Source organism: Crocuta crocuta, unplaced genomic scaffold (assembly GCF_008692635.1).
Source record: "Crocuta crocuta isolate KB4526 unplaced genomic scaffold, BGI_CrCroc_1.0 scaffold9, whole genome shotgun sequence".
Lineage (NCBI taxonomy): Eukaryota > Metazoa > Chordata > Mammalia > Carnivora > Hyaenidae > Crocuta > Crocuta crocuta.
The window spans coordinates 3430139-3450294 of NW_027551567.1; the positions used below are offsets into that span (position 1 = coordinate 3430139).

Sequence of the window (20156 nt, forward strand, 5' to 3'; positions counted from 1 at the left end):
CTTGATGGCAGAAATCATTTTATAAACAAATCATTCCTATGTATTTATGTTCTCTAAACCTTTATTTATTTATGTATTTATTTATTCATTTATGAGAGTGGGGGAGAGAGAGAGGGAGGGATTGAATGTGAATGTGGGAGAGGGGTAGAGAGAGGGAGAGAGAGAATTCCAAGCAGGCTCTACGCTCAGCCTGGAGCCAGACATGGGGCTCAATCTTACAACTCTGGGATCATGACCTGAGCCGAAATCAAGAGTTGGATGCTTGACCGACTGAGCCACCCAGGTGCCCCTGTTCTCTAAATCTTTGAGTTAAGGATGCAAATATTTAGGAATACAGAATTATTCCACTATCATCCACTCTCTAGCTGGTTCACAGCTTTAGGATATGACACAAAGGCCAGTGGGGCATAATTTTGCAAGGGCAGAAATGATGTTAATGCAAGGTTAACCATAAGCATTCTCAAACAGACTCTTTTTTCCATCTTGATAAGGCAGGGGATCAACTCTCCCAGTATACATGACAAAGAAGTGTGAAAGAAAAAAGTTACAATGCCTTAGGACAAATACATTGCAGGGAAAGCAACACCACTGTGATTCCTGTGGTTGTTTCTAGCTGTAGCCATCAGAACAAAATATACTGCTTCAATTACCAGTAATGTGTACGTACAGCTGGAATGGATTTAGATTGTTCACTCAGTGAATGATTTGGATCCATTTCAAATTCTGACACCTAAATGCTGCTGAAATCAGAGCAAGAAACTACTGATATTCCTACCGCAGAGATTCCAAATAAGGAAGTAAGTTCTGGTTACCTGTCGACCCAATGGGTACTTGGGAAGAGAAGAGGTGAACTGATGAAGACATCTCAAAACCAGGAAGTAATTTGTATGGTAAACATGTAAGTTTTCTAGTAATGATTGTACTTCTTCCTAAAAATCACAGAATACGTTACAAGTACGTAAGTTAGTAATTGAAAGAATAAAATCTACTTCACAAATATATATAATTCCTGGAAAACTGATTAGATAAGATGCAGAATTACAAATTAGCCTCCTTAATTTTGAAAATTAGTAATGCACATAAAATCCAGGATAAAGGCTGGGGTATTTCTGATTTAGTATCAAGTCTGGTGATATTTTACACACACCAAAATTAGTCCTGTTGTTTCCTTCTATCTACAGCATTGCTACTGTAACTTGGCTCCCCAAACTACAAGTTTGCAAAAAAGCACCTTGCTCGATGCCTGCCTGTTCCAGTCACTCAGTATGTGCCACAGCAAGGTAGGCCCATCATCCTCTACCTCGCTGGCATCAAAAAGGGTGAGGTGATCACCACGGAGCCCAATACCAACATCATTAACAGTTGCTGAGGTTCCACTTGGGTTCTATACTTCTCTTCAAGTAGAGTCAGAACTGTGTTTAAAAGGAAGAAAGACTATAGAAGAAACACCATAGGTGATTCTGATAAATGCCTGCCTTTTGTTGAGAATTTCTAATACTGGTTTTATTCACTTGACTAATTAAGAAAAAAAATGAAAAAGAAATCTGAAGCCATCAAGCTTTAGAATTTAGACTCCAATAAGTATAATACCGGAGACAGTGTCTTAAGAAACTGATGGGATGACTAATCTCACAAATCAGTTTCAAAAGGGTTTTTGGGCGGGAGAGGAGGCAATATGGGAGGGGTATTGTTTTCTAGAAACTTCTGAAATAGTTTGGAAATGATTTTAACATACTACATTCTATCAACATCCAAGCATTTTTCAGACCTCAAATACTTTTATAACTGCTTCATCCTGTACCATTCTCTTAAAAGGATTATGATCTGCGGCATGATCTTCACATTTTTTTCTTCTCTATAAGTCAAATAAAGGACTTTAACTGCTGGGCTGGGGTTTTCCCCCCGAGTAATATCTTGCAGATACCCATTATTTTTAGCAGTCATGCCTGCAGAAAATAACACCTCAGATATGAATTAATTCAAGCAAACCTAACCTATAAAAAGCAACAAATCTGATATATTTTCCTAAACTCAAATGCACTTAGAAATCAATTCCTTCATCAGCAAATCTATAGATTATTACCTGAAAGCACAGGGCAAATGAAAAAGCTTTCAGAATCATAATGTTTTTCCTCCCAGTATTTGAGTTAGTTGGTAATTTCAAAAATCTAGGTCTCCTATCATAACAAAGGGTCTTTAATCACCACTGGGAGAGTACATTCAATTCTAATTTTACTATACTGTAACATGGAGAGTGCAAACTAATTGTTTGCCTTAATGTCTGCCTGAAGAGCTTTGAAACAAAGAAAAGCATTCTGGAGAGAAGGAATCTATTACTGAATAATAACCATACTTCATGCTTCCTGCACTACCTATTCCTTTTGCTTCGTGGAATGACTGCATGTACAAATAATGGGTGATACAGTAGAACTGAATTTACTCAGAGGAGGAGGAAACAAATACTTTACACCTCGTGGGCAATGTTGCACATTCAAGGAACTATGCCTTGTGTAAGGGTGGGAGGATTATGCATATGCTCTTCTCCTGGATGGTCTCCGTCCCTTCCTACCTCTGTGATTACATCCCTGTGCCCAGTGGAATTCTAGGCATTTAAAACATGTTTTTTGTTCACGTAACACAGCATACTGTTTCATCTGATGCTCAACTGAAGAAATGAAGTTCTGACACTGGAAATAAAACTAGCTGTTGGACTTGATGAGAAATCTGTTATACCCTTCTAAGGGATTTTCAAGAATTAAGTTATTTTGATCATCTCACACTTTGTCTTATGCATTGACTCTGGAATCTACTATCTACATAAGGAAGATTCCACTGTTATTTACATCTGTGTTCTTAACATCTGCAGCAGAAAACATCCAAATGATTAACTTTCTACATGTAACCTGTTCTCTAAATCCTTTGTCTTACTTAGATACGTGTGTGTGTGTGTGTGTGTGTGTGTGTGTGTGTATGTGCAAATACTTCTCTATCTAACCAGGCCAATTTTTTTTTTTTTTTACGAATAGTTTATTGTCAAATTAGTTTCCACATAACACTCAGTGCTCATCCCCACAAGTGTCCTCCTCCATGCCCATCCCCCCCTCCCACCCACATCCATCAGTCCTCAGTTTTTGTCAGCATTCAAGAGTCTCTCATAGTTTGCCTCTCTCCCTTTCCCCCACCATTTCCGTAACCAGGCCAATTCTTAATACACTTTATAAATACCTTTTTATAGGTTTTGATACTGAATTCTCCACTTAATGCTTACAGCAGCATCACATTATGCACATTAAAAACAAAGCTTCAATAGTAATCCTATTTTCCATTCATTAAATTTTTCCTCTGGAATCTCTGTTGTACACTGGTCATAGCTGCACTGTTTTATTTCATAATTGTGGCTAGGATGATTCTTTTCAACAGAGATACACTTTGCCTTGTAGTATTCATTATTTCCCAAAGAGATATGCTTTCTTCTATTCCTGAAACATGAAGACCTCATGGTCTTTTCTGATCTTTGATAAAGAGATGCAAAAAGAAAGATATTTCTTTGATATCAAATGTTCAAGAGCAGCCTACTTGCTCCTCTTCATACACCCAGTCAGGCTCCAACCTCAGGTCCTTTCTTTCCACTTGCTGTCTCATTGCTGTTTGGAATTCCCTTCATCCAGATTCCCACATGGCAAGCTCTGTAGCTTCCTTTAATCTTTATTCAAAATTCACCTTCTCAGTAAGGTCCTTATTTAAAATGTCAATCCAACTCCCCATGCACAGCTGCATATTCCCTTTTTTTCCTTGTTTTTCCTTAGAACACATATTTTACCTACTTCTCTCAATAGCATGTAAGCTCCATGAAGGCAGAGGTTTTTTGTCAGTTTTGTTCATTCCTGTATTCTCAGCACCTAGATTATTTTCATGGCACACAGTGAACCCTCAAAAACTTTGCTGAATGAGGAAGTGCATTAATGAATGGAGGCCAACATGTACTCAGTCTCCCTTCTAAATAAGAGCAACCACTTGTTGTCTTGCTGGATGTGGGCCAGATTTACTAATTTTTCAACAAAAGATGGAAGTCTGAATTTGTTTTTTTGTTTTTTTTTAATATTTCATCCACCTTTTTATTTTTTTTTCCTTTTTTTTTTTTTCAAATAGTTTATTGTCAAATTAGTTTCCAGGAAGTCTGAATTTGTAATGTAAAATGTCTCAATTTATAAATGTTGACTCAGGTTTAAAAAAAAAAACCACTATGCACCTAAAAAAAACCACATTTGTATTAGGCTGTGGGTGGTCAGTCAATGTATAGTACACCCTTTTAAATCAGCCATCTCCAATCACATCAATCCGTCTTTCAGTCAAAAATCATTCTTGTATTCTTGATTACTTACATGACAAGGCCTCTATTTTTACTGAGCTGGTTACTTTCTTCAGAGAGGAAACCAATGCCTATGTAAAACTTAAATATGTATAGGCAAAGAAAATATTATCAGATAGAATTTGCCATGATGGTTAGTTTTTGCAATTCTCTTCTAATTTCCATAGTCTTTATCACTTTTGCATCCAGAATTTTACATATGAGGTGAAGAGTGATGCTAGGAAGATTTACAGTATGTAAAAATGGCTGTACATTTTTATAATTTGCTCCTTTCAATCATTTCACTGATATTAAAAGCTGGCAAAATAGACACTGGATTTTAGGAATAAGAGGTATCTGCTGTCCAAGAAAACATCATTTTCTTAGCTATCATCTTGCTAGAACGAAGCATTATTTTTCTCATTAGGGAGAAATTTTGGTGGATAGTGTTTGGTTCTGTGTCTCATCACATGATAGCTACCTACTAGAGTGCCAAAGCACACTTTCCCCCAGCGCTGGTGTGGCCTGAGTGCTCCCCCTCTCATCTGCCTCAGCCTTTTGTTCTCCATGTTCCTCCATGCACTTCAGACCAGCAGCACTTGACGAAGAGTTTGCAATGAAGCTGCCCATTCCTGCCACACTACTGGGCTAAAGCCTAGCTCATTCGGTCACATGTAGTAGTTTGTTTCCAGTCATTTTCTTCCCTTCTCTTTTCTTATTTTTCCTAACAGATTTTCCCCTCCTCCTGCCCTGTCTGTCAAAAGATATAGAAAGAGGAGGTAGAGGCAAAGATAGGTGAAAGGCAGGTTACCATCAAACTCATGAAGTATTCTGTGCCTTTTGTTCATGAACCACCATGAAAAGCATACTAAATGGTGAAAAGAAACCCTTGCTCTACCACTAACTTGCTCTGCAACCTTAGATATTTTACTTCCTCTTTCTTGGCTGCAGTTCTTCATTTGTAAACTGAGCATATTGAATCAGGTTATTTTTCTAATAGTAACATTACAATTCTAAGAAGTCCAAGACTTACTTCCTACTTTCAACTGATTTATAATCTAGCTGGGCACAGAGGGAATAGAGACATAAAATATTAACAGGTCAGAATAATAAAACTTTGCCTGTCACTGGCAGGGGACTGAATCTAAGTTTTCTACATAGTATACAGTTGAACTCTTTAAGGATTGATACCAAGCCAAATAGATTTAAGGGAGAATTGAATAGAAATATATAAACTGATTTTCTTATGTGAAGTACATGGAGTTAGTCATTTACTAAATATACTGAGCATAATGTAACTTCTTGACAAGACAGGATCAACATGAACAGCAAATTATTACTGGTAATAGAGAGGGTGTGGTTGGTGTAATTAGCACAGGATTAAAATGGACCTAATCTTAGATATGGTGTTGAGACTTGCTTTTTAAAAAAAGTATTTTGAAAATAAATACTTTTGTGTGTATATATATATATATATGCACACACACATACATATGCACAAAATATACAACCATATACATTTGGTGGGGAGAGGGTAGATGTTCCCTTTGAGTAGCAGCATGTAGGGCTGCATGTCACCCGGCTATCTAATTATAAAGGCCAAAGCTGCCTCACACCAAGTGGTTTTCTAAGTCTCTTACAAATTACCTTCACTGTTAACTTGCCGCAGTATTTGAAAAGCCCACATCTGATTTCTCAAACACTAATATAGAACCATAGGTACCTTCTCATCACCTTATACTAATTCTTGAATGAAGTGTCACAGAAAATGTGTGGGCTATGATGTCAGGTCTGGGTATCAATGCCATATCTACCATTTACTAATTGTGACACTTTTTTTTTTAATTTTTTTCATGTTTTTATTTATTTCTAGGAGAGAGAGAGAGAGAGAGAGCGTGAGCAGGGGAGGGTCAGAGAGAGAGGGAGTCACAGAGTGAAACAGGCTCCAGGCTCTGAGCTGGCAGTCAGCACAGAGCCCGACGCGGGGCTCGAACCCACGAACCGCGAGATCATGACCTAAGCGAAAGTCAGACGCTTAACCGACTAAGCCACCCAGGCGCCCCTAATTGTGACACTTTAGACAGGCAAGTTATTTAATTATTTTGTGACTCTCCTCATCTATACAAAGTGATAAAAACATCTGTCATATGTGGTGGCTGTGACTCAAAATGAGACAATGCATAAAATCTATCTACTAAAATTGGGAAAAGCTGTTAATATCACATTCCTCCAAAACATTTGCTCATGAAAAGAAAAAGAACTTCTCACTATTCAAAAAAACCTTCCAGTATTTTAAGGCCTCGTGTTTTTCATTATCAGATAATAATTATGCCAATATGAGGCAACAATCTTCAAAGCTCTCCTTAATATTGGACTGGAAACAAAATTTCAGGCACAAGCAGTAATAAAAATCGTATCTTTGTAATTATGAAGAATTTAAAAGTTCTGTGTAAGGCACTTCGACAGCTTAGCTTAATTTCTCACAAAATATTATTTCATAAATTAAAGGTTTAAGTTAAAAAAAAAAAAACAGAAACCTTGATTACTAACCCAGCAAAAACATGGTACAAGGCAAAAACATGGTAAAAATATACACAGTAACAGCTCCTCCTATTTCACCTAAAACCCATAGTAATAATTTACCTATTTCCAATTAAACAGATGTACTAAAATTTTAATGAGGAATCTAAATAAATTAACTAGTCAGGAAAAAAACCATTACCTATCTGTTTAATGAATGAGTAAATAAAATCATAGTATTTTAGAGCCCAAAGAAACTTTAAAGATTATCTGAGTAGGGCACCTGGATAGCTCAATCGATTAAGTGTCTGACTTCAGCTCAGGTAAATGATATTGCTATTTATGGGTTCAAGCCCTGCATCAGGCTCTCTGCTGTCAGTGTGGCGCCTGCTTTGGATCCTCTGTTCCCCTCAGTCTGTCCCTCCCCTGCTCAATCTCTCTCTCTCAAAAACAAACAAAAAAGAGAAAAGATTATCTGATTAAACTTCTACCACAAGATCTGAAAGCTATTGGGTCATCAGAAGTTTGTATTAATGGGAGCCTGTGTAGGCCTATTCTGCTTAAGCACAGAAAAACTAGATTGTTAATTGTCAGAGTACACCTTTTGGCCACTGTACTCTGCTGCACTGTACAATCATTCACAGGACAGACTACTCAGAAATGAAAGAATGCACAGATCTTTAGTCTTTTATCAGCTCTATATGGCCTTCTAATATCATGCCTTAGCTTGAACTTCCTAGTGAAGCTTCTACAAATGTATATGGTTTAGATAGCTGAATTTTTTAATTTGAAAGTACGCTTTCAAAAAAACCCATGTAGTTTATGAAATACAACGCTGAGCTATAGTTTTAAAGCTGTATTTATGAAACTGAGGGTTCAAAATTCTAAAGGAGTTGTAGGTTTTTTTAATGCCTTGATTCCAGTCAGGGGAGGATTAATATGAATCTTTCGTTTCAGTTAGAATTTAGATTAATTCTAAATTTAAAAAAACAAGGTAAGGGAAACAAACATTTTCTTCTAGGCAACCAGTCCAATTCAAGTGGTGCTCAAAGACGGTCTTCAGACCAGCAGCATCAGCATTACCTGGGACTTTGCTAGAAATGCAGATTCTTAGGCCCCACCTTTGAGCTACAAAAGCAGCAACTCTGGGGATGGAGGCCATAAATGAGTGTTTTAACAAGCCCTCCCTATGATTCTGATACAAGCTACAGTTTGAGAACCACTGGCTTAGTTTATCAGGGTAGAAAGCAAAGCAGATTTTTGGGAAGGAAAGAATCTAGATATAAAGGGTATAAATTTCTCTGGAGTATCCTTTGAGGTTAATGTCTTCAAAATCTGAGTGTAGAAAATGGGGACAAAGTGATAAATTCTAACAGTACACATGTCTACATAACTACATATTCTATATAACCATGTAGCATATAAGTATTACAATTTAGTATGTACAATACAGAATATATAATATATAAAACTATGCATCCGTATTGTTCTTAATTTTTATCGTAGTGAAAAATAAGTAATAACAATATTTATAATTTACGTTTATAAAAGTTTTACTGTATTTTTTTTATAACTCACTCTCATTTGCTGGTGGATTTTAATTATCACTAACCATATGAGGAAATAACACTAGGAATTATTGTCCCATTTTATAAATAAGGAAATTGAGGCTTAAATAGGGTGAGTGATTTTTCTAAGGTAGACCTGGCTAACGAGTAGCTGGAGTTGAAACACAAGTTGAAATTTCCTGAGGCCATAATCGGGATCTTCCCCTGTATATGTAGTACCATATTATTGATTATCATGTGGAGTTTATTCCCATTTTTTTTATCATGGCAAAATACATATAAAAATTATGTGGGTTTTTAAAAAAACAGAGAAAAGAATTATAATGCTTAAATGAATAAAATATACAAAGATACTTTAAACTACAAAAATCAACAGACACATTAATTAATCTTTTTGATAGACTCTTTTTTTTTTGAAAGAGTGCAAATACACAAGGAGAAGGGCAGAGAGAGAGGAAGACAGAATCTTAAGCAAGCTCCATGTCCAGTATAGATATGCCCAGTGTGGGGCTTGAACTCACGACCCACCATGAGACCATGACCTGAGCCGAAATCAAGAGTCAGACGCTTAACCAACTGAGCCACCTAGGTGCCCCTCACATACATCTTTTGGCCTTTGAAACTTGCACATAACTTTTTTAGAGTAAGGTATGAATCTTTGTGTACCTTCGTATTTTTCACTATGTAAGTCTCAAGAAAATATGCCTTTGAATAACGAAATACACAATCCTAAAATGAATACAGCAAAGATAATAACAAATGGGGCTAATAAGTGCAATAAGTGCAGGAAGAATAAGTACAGTATAAACAAATCTTAGAAAATACATGAAACGTTACTGAGTAGCAGAGGTAAATGTCAGGCTATTTCTACAACAAACAAGCTTAGAGGTTCTCTTCCTTTGTCATCTCAATGGTTAAAAGTACTCTTTAAAAATCTATTCCTGGCTTCTGAAAATACACTCTAGCAGGAAATGCACTTGGCAACTAGCTGACTCAGCAGAGAGCTAATCCATCTAATCTTAAAACTCAGTAAACATGCACACATCTCTTTCCACTGGCTCTTAAAGTTCCCCTCTACCAAAACAACCTACATTAGGATTAAAACTTCTTATACTAGTCTACAAAGGTTACAGAGATTATTAAAGTGATTACTAAACCCAGTCTAGAAGTCATTTCGGATTACGGTCCAATGTGGATTCTGCATTAGAAGTAACGCCCAACAAAAAGCCATTGTCCACTGTTATATTGTATGTCAATTATATCTATTATAAAAAAGCCATTCTCTTTTGAGAATTTATGAATAGAAGATAAATTAGTATTTAGGGCTATACAAAACACATGCCCTCTAGGAACTAACATTCTTTCACTCAAAATCTGAAAACAGTATGTGCCAGCAAAACCTTTATACTAGGGCTACTTCAATCACACCTTAATGTTATTACAATTTTTGGGGCGCCTGGGTGGCTCTGTCGGTTAAGTGTCCGACTTCACCTCAGGTCATGATATCACGGTTTGTGAGTTTGAGCCCTGCGTCAGGCTGTGCTGACAGCTGGCTCAGAGCCTGGAACCTGTTTCAGATTCTGTATCTCCCTCTCTCTCTGACCCTCCCCTGCTCATGCTGGCTGTCTCTCTCTCTTTCTCTCTCTCAGAAATAAATAAAACATAAAGAAAAAAAATTTTTTTAATTTTATTACAATTTTCTAACAACTTTTTCCTTAAAAAAGGCATGAAGAGTATGACAACAAGTGGGACACTATTCATTTCTAATTGTCCATCATTAAGGGACTTACTATGTAAAATGAAGGTACATTCATTCCAAAAGTACTATACCACACTCAGTACTGATATGAAGTGATTTCCAACATTAAGTGCAAAATAAAACAAGGTGCAGTACAGTGTATATAACATACTTATCTTCTGTAACAGAAAGAAGGGAACTCCTAAAATATGTAAAATTCCTTGTATATGTGAAAAATCTTTCCAGGACAATGCATAAGAAACTAGTAACACTGTCTGTATCTAGGAAGAGAAAGTAGGAAGTTGGAGGATAAAGGTGTGAGGGAGTATTTTCACTGTATATTATCTTTGCCTTCTGAATTATGTACCATGTCTGAGTATCACTTATTCAAGAAAGAACAAAAAAACCCTCCTTCTTTTGATATTCCGTACATTGTATTGCTCACTTTTAATTTTCTAAGCTCATTACTTTTTTCTGGCATTGTATAATCAATATATAATATTTTTCCAAATCAAATCAATATCCACTTAGCAGTGGATCCTTAAGCTGCATGGCTTCTATGTGCCTTTATTTATGACAGCCTTTAAAACAACATTAAAATAAAATTGCTTGCAGATTCTAAAACTGCTGTGTAGAAATACAGTTGAGATCTCAAAGTATTTAAAAATTCTGGATAACTCTATACTTAATATTTTTTCTTGATAAAAAAGGTCATTGTTTAGAACTAAAGTTTCGTGTCACCTTCAGTAGTCACACCCCTATATGATTACCAAGACCCACTAATTCACCGTGAAAAGCATATTAGGGTGGACAGATATGTTTTATAAATTCACTGAATAAATTTTATGTGCATATTGTTTTTCATGGAGTAAAACTGAAACAAATACATCCACATTCCTACCTTCAAAAATCTCTCATTGGTCAATAGTGCAACTTGCTTTTCTGAAGCTTGCTTCTCCACATACCTAAAATTTTCACCATCCCATACACAAAGAGAGAAAATTAAACATTCTAAAGATTTGACTACAATATGAAGAAAAGAATTACTTAGACTTGTGGCCAAATTCTTTCATTTCTTCTCAAAAATAAATTCAAGATAATAGTCATGGTTTTATGGTAATTTCTAACTCCACAAAACAGCTATTCTTCAGAATCTAGGGATCGAATCATCAACAAAAGCAATAAACTCCAGAATCAGGAAATATTCTTTATAAAAGCAGCTCTGTAAAACTACAAATTACATCCCTGTGTAGAAATATTTTTCATTATGGTAAGTTTTCAAATCCAACAAAGAAATGTCACAAGTGAAAACGGAAGGGTTTTACTATGCTCTAAATAAAATGGTTATTTTTCCTTTCCCCACTTCAAAAATAGCTAGATCTGAGATCCTTTCTTTTATCCCAAACTCTATAATGTGTTAAATATGCACTTCTCTTTTTACCTCCTAAATGATGGAAGACGTCGGATATTTTCACATTGATTTTCTGATAAAAAATTTATTCTTCTCTTGGCTTCTGGGAGATTACAGCATAGGACACTGAGAGACTGGGAGTAGAAATGTTCTAATAGAGAAAGCTGAAAGACATGTGAAGATTAAATATATTTGTTATATGTTATATTTGGCAGTAAATCTTTTGTCCTGTGTTCAATTTTAAGGTTTTTTTTTTTTAATGATATTAGAAACCTTTTGTTTTGGGGGAAAAAACAGTACAAAGCAAATTGTGTATTTCTATATAATGTCATTCTAATTCCAGAGTAACTTTATTGTTAACAAATCTTTTTGTGGCCTTTATAAATAAATCCCTCTAGTATTATCATTGTAATATAGACTTGGCCAAGATATGTTTAAGATCTAGGTTTCCAGAGCACTCAAATCAAGTAAACAGTCTCCTTACAGATTCTTTTAAGTAAAGTGGTTTCTTATTTACTTTAAATCGTTTTTGTTTTGTTTTTACTTATTTTTTAATTTACATCCAAGTTAGTCAGCCTATAGTGCTATAATGATTTCAGGAGTAGATTCCAGTGATTCATCCCCCATGTATAACACCCAGTGCTCATCCCAACAAGTGTCTTCCTTGATGCCCCTTTCTCATTTAGCCCATCCCCCGACCCACAACCCCTCCAGCAACCCTGTTTGTTCTCTGCATTTAAGAGTCTCTTATGTTGTGTCCCCTTCCTTGTTTTTAAATTATTTTTGCTTCCCTTCCCTTATGTTCATCTGTCTTGTACCTTAAATTCCTGATATGAGTAAAGTCATGTGATATTTGTCTTTCTCTGACTAATTTCACTTAGGATAATACCCTCTAGTTCCATCTATGTAGTTGCAAATGGCAAGATTTCATTCTTTTTGATTGCTAAGTAATAATCATTATGTGTGTGTGTGTGTGCATGTATGTATGTGTGTGTATATATATATATACCATATCTTCTTTATCCATTCATCTGTCAATGGACATTTGGGCTCTTTCCACACTTTGGTTATTGTCAATAGTGCTGCTATAAACACTGGGGTGCATGGGCCCTTTCCAAAACAGTACATTAAGGTTTTTTTTAACAGCAAAAGTATGGCACTAATATATTTAATGATGTGACAATAACACTGCAAACAATGCATAAATGATTCTATATCTTTAATTTTAAGATTCTGATTTTGTGGACAAGCTCAGAAAATTTTAATGTCTGAAGTATATATTAGAAGAAACTAGGGGCACCTGGGTGGCTCAGTCGGTTAAGCGTCCAACTTTGGCTCAGGTCATGATCTCATGGTTTATGGGTTCAAGCGCCACATCGGCTCTGTGCTGACAGCTCAGCCTAGAGGCTGTTTCAGATTCTGTGTCTTCCCCTTCTCTCTGTCCCCTTATCCCCCATGCTATGCCTGTCTCAAAAATAAACTATAAAAAAAAATTTTTTTTAAAAGAAAAAACTAATATGAATGGAGAGACCAACTCTCTGCAGAAGCAACTCACTTACAGCAACAGTACATATGGTAGGGATGGGATTGGGGTGTGACCTGAGAGTCTAATAGATGCCCAAATACTCACAAGAAAACACCCATCTAAAATCAGTGAAAAAATTTGGTCTGTTGAATAAATAAAAATGTTACAATGGTAGAAGCTTCTGATAAAGAATAATGAAAAATGAGAAATAAAGAAAAAGATTATCTTTTTAAATTCAGTTTTATTTCATGAAGAAAAACATGGTACAAAATCTGATAAAGTGTTAAAAATGCTGTTGTTCCCACAGTATAAGGGGGAATGACTTTCCAGATTCTACCATAACTTGTAAGATATATCTCACAAGACTATTCAAATGCTAAAAACTCTGACTCCTAAGCAACCTTCTTATGACCAATTTGGTTTTTCCAGACACCTTGATACTACACAGTTTCTCTAGATAGTGGACAAAACATATTCTTGTCACTAGAAAATAAGAGTTTCCCATCACAAATTAATAAATTAACATGCTACCTTATATACCAGTATTAAGGTATTTGAGCTTGATCCTTCCTGGGTAAACTGATAATGAAATCTGAGCCTATAGAGCTAAGGACAAGCTCTACCCAAGGCTAGAAAAAATCCTCCAAAATAGTTCATTCTAGAGGAAGGATAAGGCTGTAAGAAAAAAGCCAGCCTTACTTAGAAACAAATACCAAACAGAAAGTAACTGTTCATGCCAAGTGCTAAGTTATTTTCGCAAATACTAACAAAATCTTGTTTCTTATTTGTATTTTACAATTCTATTGTGATAGTATTTATTCCAATCTTAATATCATTTCTTAAACATGAAAAAAGTAAAATCTAAACATATAAAGGACTTGCTGGGGAAGAGGAATGGGAGGAAGTTACATGACTTCTAGTAGAGTTATAAATAAGAACCCAGTATCACCTATTTTGTCTAAGTGTGTTCTCAAAATCTGGGTCAACTAACAAGTTGATTAAAATATCCAACTAATGAAGGAAACCCTTAAACATATACAGAATGATTATATACCCTAATGTACCTCCTACGGAAAACAGAATTTACACATTATTTCCCACTGACGATTAGGAAAACTAGCCAAATGGGGTTTAATGGCTCTACCACTTAAAGGCTGTGTGATATTACCCAAGCTACTTAACCTAAGCCTGTTTTCTCACCTGAAAAACTGCCAATAGTAACCCATTAATGAAACAATGTAAATACTTAGTAACATGCCAAAGGAGGTCCTTAGTAAATTATGAGGAACCTATAATATCATCTAATCTGATCCCCTACTTTATAGATGAGAAAACTGAGACTCTGAGAGATTACATAATTTGATGAATTATCCTTTTCTTCACTCGCTTTCTCAATGATATTTGAGACTACAGTTTCTATTTTCTAAAGCTCATTCTTCTCTTGACTTCAGTATTACTCTACTTTCTTTTAGTGTTCCTTACTATTTCCAGTCTCCTTTTCTATTACTCTTATTTGTCAGCTTACCATCAGATTCTAATCTTAGTCCTTTCCTCATTCCTCTGGATGCTGCTTCACCCTCAAGTGACTTCAACCACCACCTTTTAATGATAAATCCTAAATATTTCTATTTATTTCCAGGTTTTTCTCCTGAGTGTCAAATCTTTATTGTCACAACATACCTAAAGTTAGCCACATAGGAAAAGAAACTCATCTTTTTCTAACTGGCTCTTCAGTTTATATTAACATGTATACTTAATATATGGTACCAACCTCCAATCCATCTGCCAAGGTAGAACCTGTGTGTCTATCACACATGCTTCTCTCTTATACATCCTATCATCCACTCAGTCACCAGGGAATGTTGATTCTATCTCATCACAAATCTGTTTCCTACTCCCTAGTTCCACTATCACAACCTTAGTTTCGCCCTTGTTATATCTTGTCTAGATCAGTGCAGTAGTCCTCCAACAGATCTCTCACCCTCTACTGTGGTCCTTGCCTGGAACGCACTTCCCATTTTAATCTGGGGAGCCCCTATTCCTTAGGATCTACTTCCGTTCCTTATGGAATCCTCACACGTTTTTTTCATAGCACTGACTAATGGAAACTGTAATTTCCCATTCTGCCTCTTCACTAAACAAAAGAGCAATTTGAACGAAGAGATTTCCTTGTCCTCTGTATCCCCAGGGCTCAGCACAGTTCTTGGTTTATAGGAGCCTCTTGATAAATACTTTTCAGTAAATAAATGAATGAACTAAAATGTATGAGAGAAGCAAATTAGAACTGTATCGTATCTCAATATCATTTCATTTCACATATTACTAAGGTAAATATTTTGTTGCTTTAAAATACTCTTTTTAAAAAGTAGGGTTGAAAAAAAGACATATATTAGCCATAAGAGAGCATTATAGTGTTTTACGTGGAGGAAAAATACATAGGAGAAATAATTGATAAACTTCAAGGTACTACACAAATGTGAGATATTATAACATTGCACTTCTGTAGTGAAAGTTACTGATATATTGGTTTTAGGGAACTTAACAATAGGCATGTATTTACAATGACTACACTTTGCTAAGGTATTTTAAAGTAGATGCCAAGAGAAGAAGATAATATTAACTTCTAAATAACTGGAGAATAGGTTCCTTTTTTAGACTAGAACAGATACTATTAAGCTGAGTTCATGAATTTTCTTCTGGTAATTCATGAAGCCTTAGTAAAAATGCATCCCCAAAACGTAAGAATAAATATAATTCAATACATATACGTATATGAGCAGGGGACAGCAAACTATGGCCCATAGCCTATTTTTTTATGGCCCAGAACTACAAACGTTTTTTATATGCAAATTATTTAGAATTAGCTTATGAACTTTCACACCCATTAGTGTCTTCTTACCTGAAGTCCTTTTATAAAGTTTTGAATTGAGAAATCATGATACAAAAAGATGTTGGTCAGAATCTGTAGCACTTTTTCACTTAGTTTAAAGGGAAATTGAGTTGTAAGAAGTAGCTGAAAGAGATAAAAGAGGAGTAGGGCACACTCCTTATTAGTCTTTACTCTTCATAAATATCAAGTATAAATAACGAAGCAAAGAATGATACTATGACACAGTAACTATGAAAGCTCTAATAGTAGCTAGATTATGTTTAGTTCAAATATTAACCAAAACTTTAAGTTAATTTAGGGGTGCCTGGGTACCTCAGTCGGTTGGGCGGCCGGCTTCAGCTCAGGTCATGATCTCACGGTTCATGGGTTTGAGCCCCATGTTAGGCTCTGTGCTGACAGCTAGCTCAGAGGCTGGAGCCCATTTCGGATTCTGTGTCTCCCTCTCTCTCTGACCCTCCCTTGCTCATGCTGTCTCTCTCTCTCTCAGAAATAAATAAAACATTAAAAAAATTAAAAAAAAAACCTTTTATTTATACAAGAGTCATAACAAAATGAAGCTATTTATACTATATCTTCAGAATCAAAGATGTCCATCATCTTTCATCTAATTGCTAATTTAAAAAAATACAATCTATTAACTAAACAATCCCTTTTCTCCCACCAGAAGCCACTAAAGAAGCTGTAGGCTTTGGTAATTATTATTATCAAATTTCTCTTTCATCCTTAACTTATACACATTAATGAGGAATAACACATTATGCACTATTGACTGAAAAACCCCAAATTAACAGATGTCTATTTAAAAACTATAAAATAGCCATATAGATAGTATTATCTAGCTAATTTTCAATGGCCTAAAGTGAAGATTTTATACCTGAAAATGAAAAGTCATACTAGGCTTTTAAAACAGAAACGTAGTTATAGAAAGCCAACTGCACTTGGTCACAATCAAGCAATTTTAAATACTGTAGCTGGAAAAATTTTCCCAAAGTATCCATAAACAGATACCAGCTTCACAGGAAAAGAAATGTAGAAGTGGTTAGTAAATAAATGAAAGTTTTTCATAATTTATCTTACACATGCAATATAAAGCTTACCTTGAAAGAGTTAAGTCTAGCAACAATTTGTGGAAGGTCAATAATAATTAAGGCAGAAAGAGAACTAACACTAATTTAGGTAGAAACATAGAGCTACAGTCTAAGGAAATATTAGAATTTATTTTCTCCTCTTGGCAGAAAAAAAATTTTTTTACTGCTTATTTTTAAGAGAGCGAGAGACAAAGAGAGCGAGCAAGAGAGCAGGGAAGGGGCAGAGAGAGATGGAGAAACAGAATGCGAAGCAGGCTCCAGGCTCTGAGACGTCAGCACAGAGCCCAGCACAGGGCTCAAGCTCACAAGACTGCGAGACCATAACCCAAGCCCAAGTCGGATGCTTAATGGACTGAGCCATCCAGATGCCCCTCAATTTTAAATAAAATATAAGAGTAAATATATTGTTACTGTTTTTAGGAAATCATTAAATTCTATTAAAATTTATTAAAAACCTAAAATTTTCCATTGAATAATGACTGAGTGATAAGTAGGTAGGTAGTATAGACAAACAGAATCATTCTTTTTACAAAGCTTTTATTTTGTCTAAAGAGGCAATACTATGCCCTATAGAAATCATTAAATATAAAAAATGTGAAGAAATATGTTCAATATCATACTCTGAGAGATTCAGAAATTGATCACTAACATTCACATTTATCACCTATTCTTGGCTGTTTTCTTTTCATCCTATTTCACTGATACAATTTTTTCTTTTTACCTTATCAAGTACCGTAGTCAGGTGCTCCTTGCAGGACAGAGACTGGAATAGTTCTATGCACAACAGAGATGATACTGCATGAGGAAGCAACCGATGGATGATAATAGGAGATGTGGCAATTCCAAAAATGAGTATTAGTGGAAATTCATGTAGATGTTGACTGGTTTTCAAAGGAAAATACAAAATTGATATTTCTTTTTTTTTTAGCAAGTATATTTCAATATATCAAATTTCAAATTAAGACCATCTTTATTTGAATGCCTACTACATAAGACACTGCTGTATAAGACTAAAATTTTCTAGGTCACTTATTTTCCTCTGTTAAAGTAATATGGATTGTTATTTCTCAGACATTCTAGCTCTGAAATCAATCTATTAACAGATACTCTCATTTTATAAATAAGAATACAGAGGTCCAGAGAGATCAAGTGCCTCTCTAAGTTTATACAATTTCAAGTGCTACAAGACTTAGACATTCAACTTAACCTCTCACCCAAAGTTGGAGCTCTACCTACAGTCTTCCTAACAGACATCCAGTCTAAGCTTTAAGAGTTCAGTGACATGGATCTTACATTTTTCAAGGTAACTTATTCTATTTATGTACATTTCTAACAGATACTATGTCACCCAGCTATCCATAACAGCTAAGAAACAGGAAACTTTCCTTACACGTATGTAAGACATATTTTTAATGGACACCATTTAAAAATGTTACATGCTTCCCTGCATTAACTCAAACTTATTGGACATGAGTAATTCTTAGTATTACTAGTATGAACACAAATGACTTCCACAGAGTAAAACAGCACTATCTTTGAGAGCTATGTGGCTGATGATTTTGCTTGCTCCCTCCTGCTGACTATTGCTTGTCAGTATTCTAGCTATATGCAGTTCTACCTTCACAGGAGTGGAGTGCCTGGTTCTGTTACTGCTCTAAGTTCGTCCTCACTTTAGATGGCAAAAGGAGTCACAAGTCTAAGGTCCACAAAAGTACAGCTCTTTTGTCAACATTCTTAGTGTGCATCTTTCAAGCATGTTAAACAGTTCAGTTTTAGCATTAAGAAAAGTCTTAGGATCTAGAAACCTTAGTTTTCATGTGGGGAAAAAAGACACTATTAAAATAGTAATTTTAAGAATATTAATAAATTATGACACTATATGTAGCTTTAGGTAAATTTAGCCATAATTATTAAACAAGTTAACATATAGAAAAATCCAAAATAAATTATATCCTAAAAAGGTACCATAGGAAATACAGGTCACTGGATTTTAAATACAGTTAGTTCAATTCTGAATTTTACAGGAATGCCTTGAAAATCCAATGAGATCATGAAAATAGTTTCTCACTATAAAAATTATGTAAGATAATATTACTTAGAAAACATACCTGCTCAGAAGAGCTATATGTAACTCAGAGCTTTTAATGGTGGATAGGTATCAGAAAATAAGACCTGACAGGGGCATCTGAGTGGTTCGGTCATTTAAGCATCCAACTTTGGCTCAGGTCACAATCTCACAGTTCATGGGTTCAAGCCCTCCGTCGGGCTCTGTGCTGACAGCTCAGAGCCTGAAGCCTGCTTCGGATTCTGTGTGTGTCTCTCTCTCTCTACCCCTCCCCTGATCATAGTGTCTCTCTCTGTCTCTCAAAACTAAACAAATGTTAAAAAAATTTTTTAGAAAATAAGATCTGACAAATATATCTCAACCTGGAGTAGTTTATCCATTTAATGGGCAAGAGACAGATGACCTTGGTGAGAAAAACTACATTTTATATTGCCTTTTCATACTAATTAAAAACTGGCTAACTTTAGTCTTTTGATCTCATTTTTGGATCAAAAAGCAAATGAAAATCTGATAGGAGGTCTTTGAACATTCAATTATAAGGAATTTGAAAGCATTCTGGTTTCTATCCAGTTGGTATTAAAATTAAGATTAAATTGACATTCATTTTCTCTGGAAAAGGTTGCTCTTCAAGTTATAAGTTACATGTTTCCTTAATAAAAAGAATTTTATGTAATAGCCAGGTGATATATCATCTACCTGCTGATAATTATGAAGTCCTGAAGTACTTTTGTGGTGAAGCTTTCCAAATCCTTTAAGATAAGCACAACAGGAGGAGACTGCCATTGACTAGAAGAGGTCCTCTTTTTCCTTGGCATTTTTGGATCTGTCTTCTTTTAAGTCATTGTAAAAAGAAGGGAGTTAAAAGTAAGCCTTACCACTGAAACAATGCTATAACACTATATCTCCCTTTACATTTTAGAGTAACATTTTTTCTTTTATTTCTCCCACTTAATAAAGAGAAATTCATTCCAACAGTTATTAGCAGAATCTTTCTGTGTCTGAC

At 35.3% G+C, this 20156-nt stretch overlaps 1 protein-coding gene across 6 annotated transcripts in view; it reads right to left on the reverse strand.

The window, feature by feature from the left end:
- The window catches only part of ORC3 (origin recognition complex subunit 3), a 60677-nt gene that overhangs the window by 24489 nt on the left and 16032 nt on the right, over window positions 1-20156 (reverse strand). For 5 of the 6 annotated variants that reach the window (XM_077750266.1, XM_077750265.1, XM_077750268.1 and 2 more), the window contains 6 exons: window positions 19850-19983; window positions 17810-17969; window positions 16010-16123; window positions 11616-11749; window positions 11076-11139; window positions 813-929 (listed from right to left, as the gene is read on the reverse strand). In XM_077750266.1, coding sequence (XP_077606392.1) covers window positions 813-929; window positions 11076-11139; window positions 11616-11749; window positions 16010-16123; window positions 17810-17969; window positions 19850-19983 — 723 coding nt within the window. The remainder of the gene's footprint in view (window positions 1-812; window positions 930-11075; window positions 11140-11615; window positions 11750-16009; window positions 16124-17809; window positions 17970-19849; window positions 19984-20156) is intronic. The other variant, XM_077750270.1, reaches the window with a different exon arrangement.